General features: G+C 50.3%; 1 protein-coding gene across 1 annotated transcript; it reads left to right on the plus strand.

Annotated features, from left to right (window-relative positions):
* The first annotated feature begins 7,829 nt into the window (after positions 1-7,829).
* Positions 7,830-12,425, plus strand: PPP1R14A (protein phosphatase 1 regulatory inhibitor subunit 14A). Its single transcript, XM_042918767.1, has 4 exons — positions 7,830-8,217; positions 10,446-10,526; positions 11,139-11,171; positions 12,063-12,425. The coding sequence occupies exons 1-4, from the start codon at positions 8,017-8,019 to the stop codon at positions 12,189-12,191; spliced, it is 444 nt and encodes a 147-aa protein (XP_042774701.1). The 5' UTR covers positions 7,830-8,016; the 3' UTR covers positions 12,192-12,425.
* The last annotated feature ends 741 nt before the right edge of the window (positions 12,426-13,166 follow it).

Raw genomic sequence — 13,166 nt, forward strand, 5'->3', positions numbered from 1 at the left:
TGGCGCGTTACTGGAAATCCAACAGTGACCACGTCAGACTGGCCCCTTCCTCACCAGACTGGAACAGCCGAGAGTAGTGAAGACAGAAGTATAGGGTGGGGGAGCGATTAGAGTGGGGGAGTGACGGGGAAGCGCAGACTGAAAGATCAGGGACTGGGGCGGTGGAAGTGAAAAGGCAGCTTTGATAATGAACCCTTGAAGGATAAGAAGGGCTGACGGACGAACATTCCACATTGCAAGCAACAGGAACAGCGAACGCAAAAGTCCTGAGGCAAGAAAGACAACAGTGCCTTAAGGGATACAGGGCTACTCCCACTATTCAGCCTCCCTCCTGTCATAATAATATGTGGAGAGCCTTAATTAAGTTATCAAAATGGTGTTTACCTTAAGCAGTTTTGTGCATTTTTTTCTAAAGATTTTAAGTAATTTTACCCAACCTGGGGCTCGAACTCACAACCCCAAGATCAAGAGTTCCAGGCTCTATTGACTGAGCCCGCCAGGCGCCCCCACTATTTTCTTTACTGTATTTTTTTTTTAATGTTTATTTGTGTTAGAGAGAGAGAGAGAGAGAGAGAGAGAGAGAGAGAGAGAGCAGGGGAGGGCAAAGAGAGCCAGAGACAGAATCTGAAGCAGGCTCCAGGCTCTAAGCTGTCAGCACCGAGCTTCACGCCAGGCTGGAACTCACAAGCTTAAGAGATCATGACCTGAGCCGAAGTCAGTCGCTTAAGGGACTGAGCCACCCAGGTGCCCCTATCTTTATTTTAAAAAATTTTGTTGGGGGGAACCTGGCTGGTTCAGTTAGTTAAGCGTCTGACTCTTGATTTCTGCTCAGATCATGATCTTTTGGTTCATAGGTTCAAGCCCCACATGGGGCTCTGCACTTACAGTGCAGTTCATTCTCTCTCTCTCTCTCTCTCTCTCTCTCTCTCTCTAAAATAAACAAATAGGGGCGCCTGGGTGGCTCAGTCGGTTAAGCGTCTGACTTCAGCTCAGGTCACGATCTCGCGGTCCGTGAGTTTGAGCCCCGCGTCGGGCTCTGGGCTGACGGCTCAGAGCCTGGAGCCTGCTTCCGATTCTGTGTCTCCCTCTCTCTCTGACCCTCCCCCATTCATGCTCTGTCTCTCTCTGTCTCAAAAATAAATAAACGTTTAAAAAAAAAATTTTTTTAATAATAAATAAAATAAAATAAATAAATTAGGGGCACCTGGGTGGCTCAGTCGGTTAAGCATCCAACTCTTGATTTCAGCTCAGGTCATGATCTCATGGTTTGTGGGTTGGAGCCCCATATCGGGTTCTGCGCTGACAGCTCAGAGCCTGCTTGGGATTCTCTCTCTTTCCCTCTTTCTCTGCCCCTCCCTGCTCATGTGTGAGCTCTCTCTCTCAAAATAAATAAACTTAAAAACAAAAAATTCTTGGCCCACCATCTTCTTTAATCTCGCAGTGAGGTCCTAGCACCCAGGGTCAAGAATCTGTGAGGACAAAGGTCTCTCTAGCACCCAAATCCCCGACCCCCATCCCATCCCACTAAGGCAGAGCTTGAGCTGGAAGACAGGACTATGGTGAGAGTTGAGGCTGGAGAGGAATCACAGGTTCATTCATCCATTCATTCAGGCATCTGTCTGTTCATTCAGCATATTCACTGACCACCGACCATGAGCTGGGTACTGCTGTAAATGCTGGAGAAGATACAAGAGTGAACAAAGTAAAATTCCTGCCATGGTGAAACTCACTTTGTAATGTTGGTAACAGTGGTGGAACTAGCATATTTGACACCTGGAGTGGATAACTTTTGAAACAATTTTTTAAATATTTATTTTTGAAAGAGAGAAAGAGTGAGCGGGAGAGAGAGAGGGAGACACAGAGTCCAAAGCGGGCTCCAAGCCCCATGCTGACAGCAGAGAGCCCAACAAGGGGGCTCAAGCCCATAAACCACTAGATCATGACCTGAGCCGAAGTCAGATGCTTAACCGACTGAGCCACCCAGGCGCCCCGTGGATAATTTTTTATACCTCTTCCTCACTACCAGAAAATTATTTCAGTAAGAATCATGTAAGAATCACCATTTTGTATGTTCTCTAGTTTTAAAATTAACAATTGAAAATGAATAAATTTCAATTTCAAAGATATTACTCAATTCAGGAAAATATTTCATTTATGAATGAAAATTTTCACTTACCAAATAAAAATACTGCATTTTGCAGTTCATACCGATTCACTATTTTAAATAAAAATTTCAAAAGAATATGTAGAATGACAGAATAATTTCTTCATCTTTACAATCATTGTGCTATCATTTTAGTTTCTAATCTATTATCACTTAAATGAAAGATTATGTAGAATCACAGAGATTGGAGACTCAAACTGTACAAGCCCAAATGATACCAAATTGTTATGAACTTACTATCAAAATGAACCTGAATCTTCATATGGCAGAGGTCAACTGTATACCTGGGAGTTCTCTCTATTTTTTTAAATTTTTTTTTAACGTTTATTTATTTTGGAGACAGAGAGAGACAGAGCATGAACGGGGGAGGGTCAGACAGAGGGAGACACAGAATCCGAAACAGGCTCCAGGCTCTGAGCTGTCAGCACAGAGCCCGACGCGGGGCTCGAACTCACGGACCGTGAGATCATGACCTGAGCCGAAGTCGGCCGCTTAACCGACTGAGCCACCCAGGCGCCCCTCTCTATATTTTAAAATTATTTTTAAAATTATTTTTAACTTTATTTATTTATTTATTTATTTATTTATTTATTTATTAAGTAATCTCTACCCCCATTGTGGGGCTTGAACTCATGACCCTGAGGTCAAGAGTCCACATGCTCTACTGACTGAGCCAGCAGTCACCCTGGGAATTCTCTACATTAACTTCTCTAGAACTTTGTAGCAAACAGATGTTGGGTAGCCCCCTTACTCATGGGCTGTATAACCCCCTTCCCCTCAAGGGTGAGCAGGACCTGGGATTTGCTTCTTCTCAATAGAATATGGCAAAGGAAGTTCATGATTATATTATGTAAAACTCCTTTTTTAAATGTTTTTTTTTTTTTGAAAGTGGGGGAGGGAGACAGGATTCCCAAAGAGACAAAGTCGGACACTTAACCGACTGAGACACCCAGGCACCCCAAGACTCCTTTTTTTTTTTTTTTTTCCCCAAGACTCCTTCTTAGTGGACTGGAGAGAGAGACTCTCTTTTGCTGGCTTTGAAACAAATTAGCTGCCACATAGTAAGAGGACCTATGGAGAAAGTTACATGGCAAGGACTTCACCTCTAGGAGCAGAGAGCAGCCCAAACTGATAACCAGCAAGAAAATGAAGACCTCATCCTTATTAGGTCAAGCAATTGGAAGCAGATCTTTCCGCAGTTGAGCCTCCGATGAGACAGCAGCCCTGGCTGGCACCTGGATTATAGCTCAGTGAGACGGTGGAGCAGAGGGCCCCCCTAAACCATGCTTGGCCTGGATCCACAGAAACCACGAAACAATAAGTTTTAAGCTACAAAGTTGGTGGTAGTTTATTATGTAACAATAGAAAACTATTACGAATACAATGTTTACTAAAGTATACAGTAATAAAAATAACAGGAAGCCTTTTATTAAAACTCAACAGTAATTGTGTCAATTGTTTACAAGTAAACCAATGAAAGATTTTTGGATTATTTTGGAGGATTATTTCTATTGCTTTATTCTACTGCTTAGAAGTTGTCAGCGCATGGTGTAATAAAAACTGGGCCAACTTTTGGCCAGTTTTCATTTATTTTTTAAATTCTCTGCGGACAGTGCACCCCCTTTCTGCCTGTACTCTGGTAGACCACACCTATTGCCCTTTGGCACAGCAGTTGCAAAACAGACAATAAATAAAACGAGTACATTGTATACAATGCTAAAATGTAATGTTATGGATAAGACAGAGCCAGGTGAGGGGGCACGGGAGTTACAATATAAGATAGGGTGTCAGACAAGACCCTACTGCACAGATGACATTTGAGGGAGATGAAGGAATGAACCCTGCTGATATCACGCTCAGGAAGAGCTTCCCTGATGGAAGGAACTATTAGGGCAAAGGTGTGAGATGGGACCACACTTTATAGAGGCTGCTTTTAAACAACAGGTTCCAGCAATGGAAACTTGATCAAGGACAAAGGGCCCACAGCCACCACCTGGCTGAATACAGAAGGGCCCATCGGGAGACCCACCTCAAAATACCCGTAGGCCCTACCTGACCGATGGGCTCCTGACAACCAGGCACAGTTACTAAGAAAGAGAAAATTCCACATGTCCCCATACCTCCTCACCTTCTCACTTTAAATACGCCCCCACCCAGTGCCTCCTTGCAGACAGCCTCTCCTCTGTTGTCCTGACCCCTGCTCCCTTGGGGCCTATTCAATAAACTTCTGTCGCCTTTGTTCTGCTTCAGGTGAATCCTTTCACCTCTGAGCCACTGGCTTCCACCTGATCCTTGCCCCACATTGGGGACCCCCATCTGATTCAGAGAGACACCCCATGCTTGGCAGAGCTTTGAATGCCTCAGGACAATGGGGAGCTATGGAGAGTTCTTTGTTTTTTAATATAACAGCTTTATTGGGATATAAGCCACATACCATACAATTTACCCTTTTAAAATGTACAATTCAAGGGTTTTAGTGTGTTAATAAAGTTATGCAACCAACCCTACAATCAATTGAGAAAATAGCATCATCCTCAAAAGAGACCCTATATTCAGCAGCAGTCGCTCCCCTTCCCCACAATTCTCTCATCCCCGGGCAACCACCAATCTAATTTCTGTCTGTAGATTTGCCTGTTCTGGACATTACAGATAATTATACAACATGTGGCCTTTTGAATCTAGTCTCTCTCACTTAGCATGTTTTTTTTTTGTTTTTTTTTTGTTTTTTTTTTTTTTTTTAATGTTTATTTTTGAGAGGGAGAGAGGGAGACAGTGTGAGCAGAGGAGGGGCAGAGAGAGAGGGAGACAGAGAATCTGAAGCAGGCTCCAGGCTCTTGAGCTGTCAGCACAGAGCCTTATATGGGACTCAAACCCACAAATGTGAGATCATGACCTGAACCGGAGTCAGATACTTAGCCGACTGAGCCACCCAGGTGTCCCTCACTTAGCATGTTTTGAAGGTTAATCTATGCTCTAGCATGTGTCAGTACTTAATTTCCTTTTTTTTTAATGTTTATTTATTTACGTATTTTGAGAAAGCACACAAGAGAGAGCATGGGGAGGGGCAGAGAGAGAGAGAGAATCCCAAGCAGGCTCTGTGCTGTCAGCACTAAGCCAGATGTGGGGTTCAATCTCACAAACTAAGAGATCATGAGCTGAGTTGAAATCAGAAGTCAGATGCTCAAGTGACGGCAGCCATCCAGGCACCCTAGTACTTAATTTCTTTTTATTGCCAAATAACAGTCCATTGTATGGATGTACCACATTTTACTTATCCATTCATCAGTTGATGGGCTATATTGTTTCCACCTTTTGGCTATTATGAACAATGCTGCTATGAACATTCCCGTACAAGTTTTTTTGTGAACATATGCTTTCAGTTCTCTGGTATAGTCCTAGGAGTAGAATTACTCATACAGTAACTCTTGAGTTTTACCTTTTGAGGAACTGCCAGACTGTTTTCCAAAGTGGCTGCACCATTTTACATTCCCATCATCAGCGTATGAAGGTTCTGATTTCTCTGCATCTTTGCCAACACTTGGTATTTCCTATTTATTTATTTATTTATTTATTTATTTATTTATTTATTTAGAGGTGGGGAGGAGCATTGAGAGAGGGAGAGAGGGAGAATCCCAAACAGGCTCTGAGCCGTCAGCACAGAACCCAATATGAGGCTCCAACTCACGAACTGTGAGATCATGACCCGAGCTGAAATCAAGAGTGGGATGCTCGACCAACAGAGCCCCCCAGGGCCCCTTAAAGATTTTGTTTTTTAGTAATCTCTGCACTGAACATGGGGCCCAAACTCACAACCCCGAGATCAAGAGTCATTCACTCCACTGACTGAGCCAGCCAGGTGCCCCCCCACTTCTTTATTTTACACACAAGTCAGGGGCCCCTGGGCGGCTCATTCAGCTGAGGATCCAACTTCGCCTCAGGTCATGATCTCACCGTTAGTGGGTTCGAGCCTCACGTCGGGCTCTGTGCTGACAGCTCAGAGCCTGGAGCCTGCTTCAGATTCTGTGTCTCCCTCTCTCTCTGCCCCTCCCCCCCCCTTCTCTCAAAAAATAAACATTAAAAATTTTTTGAGATACAAGTACCTTATCAGAAATATGATTTCCATTTTTTCCCCATTCTGTGGGTTGTCTCTTCACTTTCTTGATTATGTCCTCTAAAACACGAAACTTTTAAATTTTGATGATGTCCAGTTCATCTATTTTTTCTCCTGTTGCTTATGCTTTTGGTGTCATAGCTAAGGAACCATTGCCTACTTATGGATAGTTTTAAGCAGGGATGGGGCATGGCCAAACTTAAGTTTTAAAGTATCATTTTTGCTGCTTAAAATTAAAAGTGGGAATACTGGGGGTGCCTGGGTGACTCAGTCAAGCTTCCTACTTGATCTCGGCTCAGGTCATGATCTCATGGTTCATAAGTTCAAGCCCCACATCAGGCTCTGCATTGATGGTGTGGAGCCTGCTTGGGATTCTCTCTCTCCTTCTCTCTGCCCCTTACCTGCTTGTGCACTCTCTCTCTCAAAATAAATAAATAAACTTGATAAAAAAATTTTAAAAGAAGTGGGAATACTGGTGGGGCGCCTGGGTGGCTCAGTTGGTCGAGCATCCGACTTCAGCTCAGGTCATGATCTCATGGTTCATGAGTTCAAGCCCTGCATTGGGCTCTCTGCTGTCAGCACAGAACTCACCTCAGGTCCTCTGTTACTCCCCCTCTCACTGCCCCTCTCCCACTCATGCTCTCTTTCTCATTCTCAAAAATAAATAAACATTTTTTTTTAATTTAAAAAAAGAAGTGGGAATATTGGTGAAGTAACGGACTCCTGTGATCGCCCTTGTTAAAATTGCAACCCCGCCCTCATTCCATTTCCCCTTTTCTGCTTTGTATTCCTTCATAGAACTTGTCATATTCTAATAAGCTGTATAATCGTGCTTACTTATTGTATTTACAGCCTGTCTCCACCACGAGGATATCAAGTCCCTGAGGACTGGGCTTGTCTTCTGTTCTCTATCTCTAGTGCCTAGAACAGTGCCTGGTGTGTGTGTGTGTGTGTGTGTGTGTGTGTGTGTGCGTGCGCGCGCACGTGCGTGTGTGTATACTACTGAGATTTTGCATATATATATATATATATATATATATATATATATATATTAAGTTGAGAGGACTGAAGGGAGCAGGTGCCCTCTCCCTGTGCACAGGTCACCAAGAACCCCGTAGGGAAGGGTGTTGGGGAGGGGCCTGGTAATAACTTGAGTGGTTATTACCCATCTGGATGCTATCGGGCTTAGGGAGCCTGATATGAGAGAGAAGCTAACAGACGACATGATGTCAAATGAATTCACACTTGTTGAATAGAATGAGTGAATAAATGAACGAAAGGCTGCGTGGGTGAAGGAATAATTGAAATAACGAACAAATGATGTGCTGTGAGTACTCTAGTTCCATTTTCCCTTGCAGAGAAAGATGGCACGCGGGCTCCTGCACCGTCCCTTGCAATCGCCAGGGGGCGCAGAAAGGCCGGGTCCCCAAGAGCCTGTCCCAGGACCCCGCCCCCCCCCCCCCCCCCCCCCCCCCCGGTAGCCTCAGCCGCCGGGCCCCGGCCTGGGACTCCGGGATCGCGCCCATACCTAGACCGTGCACGGCTGCGGGCTTTACTCGGTGCAGAGACCAGTCCCTGCGCTGCAGGCGGGGAAACTGAGGTCCGGGCGCCTGGGGCGGAGCTGGCCCCCGGGCGAGCCCGAGCCCCCGCCCCCGGCCGGCCCCGCCCCATCCCGTAAGAGGCCCCCTGGGCGCCTGGCGAAAGCGCACAGTGCTGCGCGGGGGCCGGGGCCAGGACCGCGATGGCAGCTCAGCGGCTGGGCAAGCGGGTGCTGAGCAAGCTGCAGTCTCCGTCGCGGGCCCGCGGGCCGGGGGGAAGCCCCGGGGGGCTGCAGAAACGTCACGCGCGTGTCACCGTCAAGTATGACCGGCGGGAGCTGCAGCGGCGGCTGGACGTGGAGAAGTGGATCGACGGGCGCTTGGAGGAGCTGTACCGCGGCAGGGTGAGGCAGGGAGGGGTATGGAGGGGTGGGGGGAGGGACCCACAGACCCCGGGCCCGCACACTCTACGCCCTTCGGGTCTCCGGTTGCTTGTGCTGGCCTCGGTCACACAAGAGAACGCACGCAAGGGACCAGGCACTCATGGGACTCCTTGGCCCTAGTGTCTCCCCTCCATGGCACTATGCTTGTGGACACGGACACACACTTGGGTCTCCAGAGATGTGTCCAAACACCTGGGGAAGGCCAGTGATTGAGCACACGGGGGGTGAGGAGGCAAAGTTGCAGAGCCTGAGCGGCCATATCTGGAGAAAAGTTGGGGGAGGAGGAGGTCTTAAAGCCAAACATAGATATGGTGAAGGGGAAGATACTAAGAAGAGGAGACGCACAGCAAAGGAAGCAACAGCATTTACAGACGTGCACAGTGACAAGTTAGAGCCACTAGCAGACACAGCAACAGAAGCAACAGCCAGGTACAGACGTACAGACTCTCAAGGACACTCGCTGTGGTCACCTACAGATCAACGTGTGCCGTAATTCCAGGCACCCACAGGCATCCTAGCACAGGCCACAGCCCCATGCAGACACACAGTTACAACGACAACCACACAAAAGGGCTCCGGTTACAGCTCTTCATAGATACACAGTGTAGCAATTCACAGACGGTCCCAGCTTCACCTACCCCGGGACACCAAATGGTTCAACTAACAGCCACCCATTTTCTCCTAAAAGCAAAACCAATAACCACGTGGCAAACACAATGGCAGATGCGACAGCCACTCACAGACATAAAATCACAGGAATGACCGCTACACCCGGACAGAAAACCACACAAGCGACACAGGTAGAAACAGATGCCCGACGGCAGAAATTACCGCCGTCCTGTCCGTGGGCACCCGGGGCCGAAGCTACCGCCTGAGGTGTTGACGCAGAGGCCGCAGACAGACATTTCACGCGCTGGGCTGGAGTCTCTGCTTGAAGTCAACACTGTGCAACACAAAAACGCAGTCACGGGGACCTGATGGTTGTGTCGCTGTACCGGCAGGACGCACAAATGCTCCTCAGCACGGCTTGGAGGCGGAAGGAGCCATGGCCCCTCACGGTGACGTGGGGTCCTTTTGTTCTGACATGCGGGTAGGCTCCTGGAAGTGGACAGAGAAGTCCAGTTGCCAGTGGTAGGTGACATCCTCAGACAGTGGGCGCTATAGCTGCCATGACACATTGACGATGACACAGCTAAGCCAGAGCCACACGCCTCCCAGTCACGGGACCATAGGCCCCCGTGCAATACACACACACACACACACACACACACACACACACACACACGAGGCCGCACACCTCTGCCTCTTGGGCCGGCCCCAGCCCCTTGGCATCGGGCTCTGGCTCACACGCAGAGCCTCGCGCAGGCTGTGTGACACACTTCTAGACTCTCCCTGCCTTTGCCCCTTCTCCGCACACAAACCCAGGACCAGCCAGCCCTGAGGTCCACAGTGAAGTCAGAAGCACTTTGGGTGGGGGAGGAAAAAATCTGTAGCCTCAGGGATCTCTTGCTTTGACAGCTGGATTCTGTCCCCCACAGGGATAATGAGCCTGCATTTGGCTCTTTGCCCCAAGAGGCTATACTAGAAATCCCTCTCGTGGCTGCTTACAGTTGGGCTCGTGGCTCATCCCGCCCGTCCACTCTGGGGGGCTTTGGTGGCCACCTCTCTGGACTGACCAGGGCACACTGTTGACCCTGGGGGCTGCCCTGATCCCTACCCACCCTTGCTGTCCTCTTGGGCAAGGGGCTGCCCCCCAGCAGGAGGCTCTGGCCTGCCTGCTCCCCTCCCCCACACCTAGTGCTTAGACTTTTCCTTGAAAGGGCAGAGCCAGCCCCTCTCCTGAATCCCAGAATCTGACATTCCAAGACTCGACCAGGCCTGTTTCCCACTATGGGAACTGGGGCCAAGAGGAGAGACCTGTGCCAGCCCCAAGGCTCTCTGGGCCCTGGGGCCCAGGCATCTGAGCTGGTACAGGCCCCTTGGCCTCTGTCAACCCATCTGTCACCCCTCCCCCCCCCCCCCCCAACACCCAGATGTCCCGCCTTGGCGGTGCTGTCCCTGACTGCCACATTGTTGCTCCAGAACACGCCAGCTGGGCCCTGGGGCTGGTGGGGCTTCTCCAGAGCCCTGGACAAAGGCGAGGGAGGGACAGGAAAGGGACCCTGACCACCCCTCCCTCCCTGCCTTAGGAGGCAGACATGCCTGATGAGGTCAACATTGATGAATTGTTGGAATTAGAGAGTGAAGAGGAGAGAAGCTGGAAGATCCAGGTAGGTGGGGGTGGGGTGGGGGGGGAAAGCTGCCGCCCCAGCAATAGTTACCAGGTTTATTGAGCACTTAGTATGTGCCAGGCACTGTTCCAGTTGTTTTGCACTTAACTCATTTTATCCTCACAAACCCTGTCAAGGGTTTATCATCTCCGTTTTGTTATTATCACTATAATTATCTCCCATTTTCCAGATGAGGAAAATGAGGCCCAGAGAGATTTAATCACTTGCTCGGGGCCCCAGCTCAGAAAGAGCGGAGCTGGGAGTCAAGGCCAAGCAGTCTGACTGCTCTGACCTTGCTGTCAGGACCTGTGCTCTCCCAGAGACAGGAAGTACTGTGTGACCTTCTGGCCCTTTCTGGATTCAGAGCTGGTCACGGTGCGAGTTTCTGGACTCTACCCTAACGCCCTCCACCACGCCCCCTCTGCCCCTCCTTGCTCCGTAAGACCCTTGGGCCATGTTCCTCTCTTGAAACCAGATGGGAAGTCCACCCTAGAGTCTGACTTCCTTTTGTCTTGTTGCCTCGGGGCTTTGTTGGGAAAGAAGGGGCTGGAGGGGATTAGGTGCTAGCCATTTACTATTTTCTCTTTCTTTTCGGGGGGCTGGGGTGTTTAGGGACTCCTGAAGTCGTGCAAGAACCCCACAGAGGTGAGTTTGCCCTCCCACGCGGCAGGCCCTGTTCTGGCCCCCTGCATCCTGGGGGAAACGGGGGTCCCTGGGGAGGAGGGAAGGCGCTGTCTTGCCCAGGGTCGTCAGAGGGAACTCTGGGGAGCCCTCTGTGTCGCTCAGCCCTTTTCTCATCTCCAGTGGTGTCTTTGTCTTCCTCACCCTGGCTCCTCTCTCCCCATCTGCCACTGGGGCCCCATTATCTCCTCCCCACTGAGACGCTCCCCATCTGTCTCCGGTTTCTGCCTTTCCTCTGCTGTTCTCTCCTTGGGGCCTCCAGTCTTTGGGCTCAGCCTCTCTCCGGGTATCCCCTACTCCCCTCCCTGGGCTGCTTCTCCCTTCCCCTCCTCTGGGGCCCTCCCATCCCTGCAGGCCCTGAAGCTGAGCGGCCCAACCCCTCCCACTTCCTTCCCTGCTTTAAAAGGGAAAAATATTCATGTTTCTCTAAATGGCTCTGGGCTGCCTGAGGGACAAACGTCATTGTGTGTCTGTCTGCCCTGGAGCGAAGGCCTCTGTCCCTGGGGACCTTCCTGGTGATCTCTTGGCCTGAGAAACCTCTTGATGTCTCTCTGTGGCTATTTCTTCTCTGTCCTTTCGTCTCTCCCTCTGCATCTGTCTCTGTCTCTGTCTTGGTCCCAGTTTCTGGGTCTCTATCTCTCCCTGTGTCTCTCACTGTTTCTCTCCGACTCTCTCTGTTTCTCTCCCTGTCTTTCTCTGTGTGTCTCCCTCTCTCTTTCCCAGTCTCTGCCTTTCGTCCCCCTCCCTAACTACCCCCACTCCCTCTCACTGACCAGGTCAGAGGGAATGGGGGCTGGGTGGGTGGGGTTGGCCCCACCCCTCCCCATGTTCTCAGGACCCCTGCCCTGTCCTCAGGACTTCGTCCAGGAGCTGCTGGTGAAGCTTCGAGGCCTCCACAAGCAGCCAGGTCTCCGCCAGCCCAGCCCCTCTGGTGACAGCAGCCTGAGCCCCCTCCAGGGCCCGGCCCGGACCGCGCCACCCTGACCTTCTCGCCTCTGCGGCCCCCTCCCTTCTCCCCTTCACTCCACACCGTCCTGGCTTGTTTATAAGTTGTATGTAATGGTTCTATAACAACACTGCGTGCCTGTTTTTCCTCTCCCTGATCACTGGGCTTCCCCGAGCTCCCCCAACACCTCCCTCTCTCCCGCTGCGTCTCCTTGTGTCCCAGCACCCGCAGCTGGCCCGACAGATGGAGGCTCACGCCTCAGCCAGAGAGCATGAGAACAGGCCCTGCTGACCTTGCACCCCTGCCCCCCGGGACTCATCTTGTCATTCCCCACCCCCCCACCCCACCAGCCTTGGTCGGCCCAGCACAAGCCAGCAAGGCCCCAGTAGGTGTCATTCAGGGTTCCTGTGGGAATGATGGTCTGTGGTCCTTGCATCATGGGAGACGTGCAAAACCAAACGTGCCCAACATCACCACAAGACGCCATGAACAGACCAATTTAAGGGGGCTTCCTGAAGAAAGTGACATTGAGGCAAGGCTTTGAAGGATGCATGGGAGTTTGTGTGAAACGGGTACCCTTATCGGAGGACTCTGAACCTTGTGGGTGGAGGGACTGACATTGAGGCTAAGCCGGGGAGGATACCAAATATTGGCAGGGCCATCGGCTAATCAGGATGTACAAGTCCCCTGGAGCTGGATCAGGGAGGCCCCTGGGCTGGAGCAGGGGGAGGCCTGAAGGGTTACAGGGGAGGGGCTAGGGCTCAGAAGTTGTGGTAGCTATTTAACCCAAACTAGAAGTATTTCAGTATTTTAACAGATCTAGTTGTACCTGTAGTCCTGGCTGTGTACAGTCAGGATACGGGGTGGGCCAGGGCCAGAGCAAGGGGATCTCTGCCCCCGCCCACCCCCACCCCACCCCCCACCCCCCAGGGCAAAGCACACTTCACATATTGCCTCTACTACTGACTGGATTTGAGGTCCCAGCCCCTGTCCTTACCCCGTGCCACCCAGCA

Source organism: Panthera leo, chromosome E2, assembly GCF_018350215.1.
Source record: "Panthera leo isolate Ple1 chromosome E2, P.leo_Ple1_pat1.1, whole genome shotgun sequence".
Lineage (NCBI taxonomy): Eukaryota > Metazoa > Chordata > Mammalia > Carnivora > Felidae > Panthera > Panthera leo.

Excerpts from the sequence above, each read along its gene's own strand:
- PPP1R14A (XM_042918767.1), top strand. The coding sequence starts at position 8,017 with ATGGCAGCTCAGCGGCTGGGCAAGCGGGTGCTGAGCAAGCTGCAGTCT. Across the intron at positions 10,527-11,138 it reads AGAGAAGCTGGAAGATCCAG|GGACTCCTGAAGTCGTGCAA; the intron begins GTAGGTGGGGGT and ends TGGGGTGTTTAG. Across the intron at positions 11,172-12,062 it reads CGTGCAAGAACCCCACAGAG|GACTTCGTCCAGGAGCTGCT; the intron begins GTGAGTTTGCCC and ends CCCTGTCCTCAG.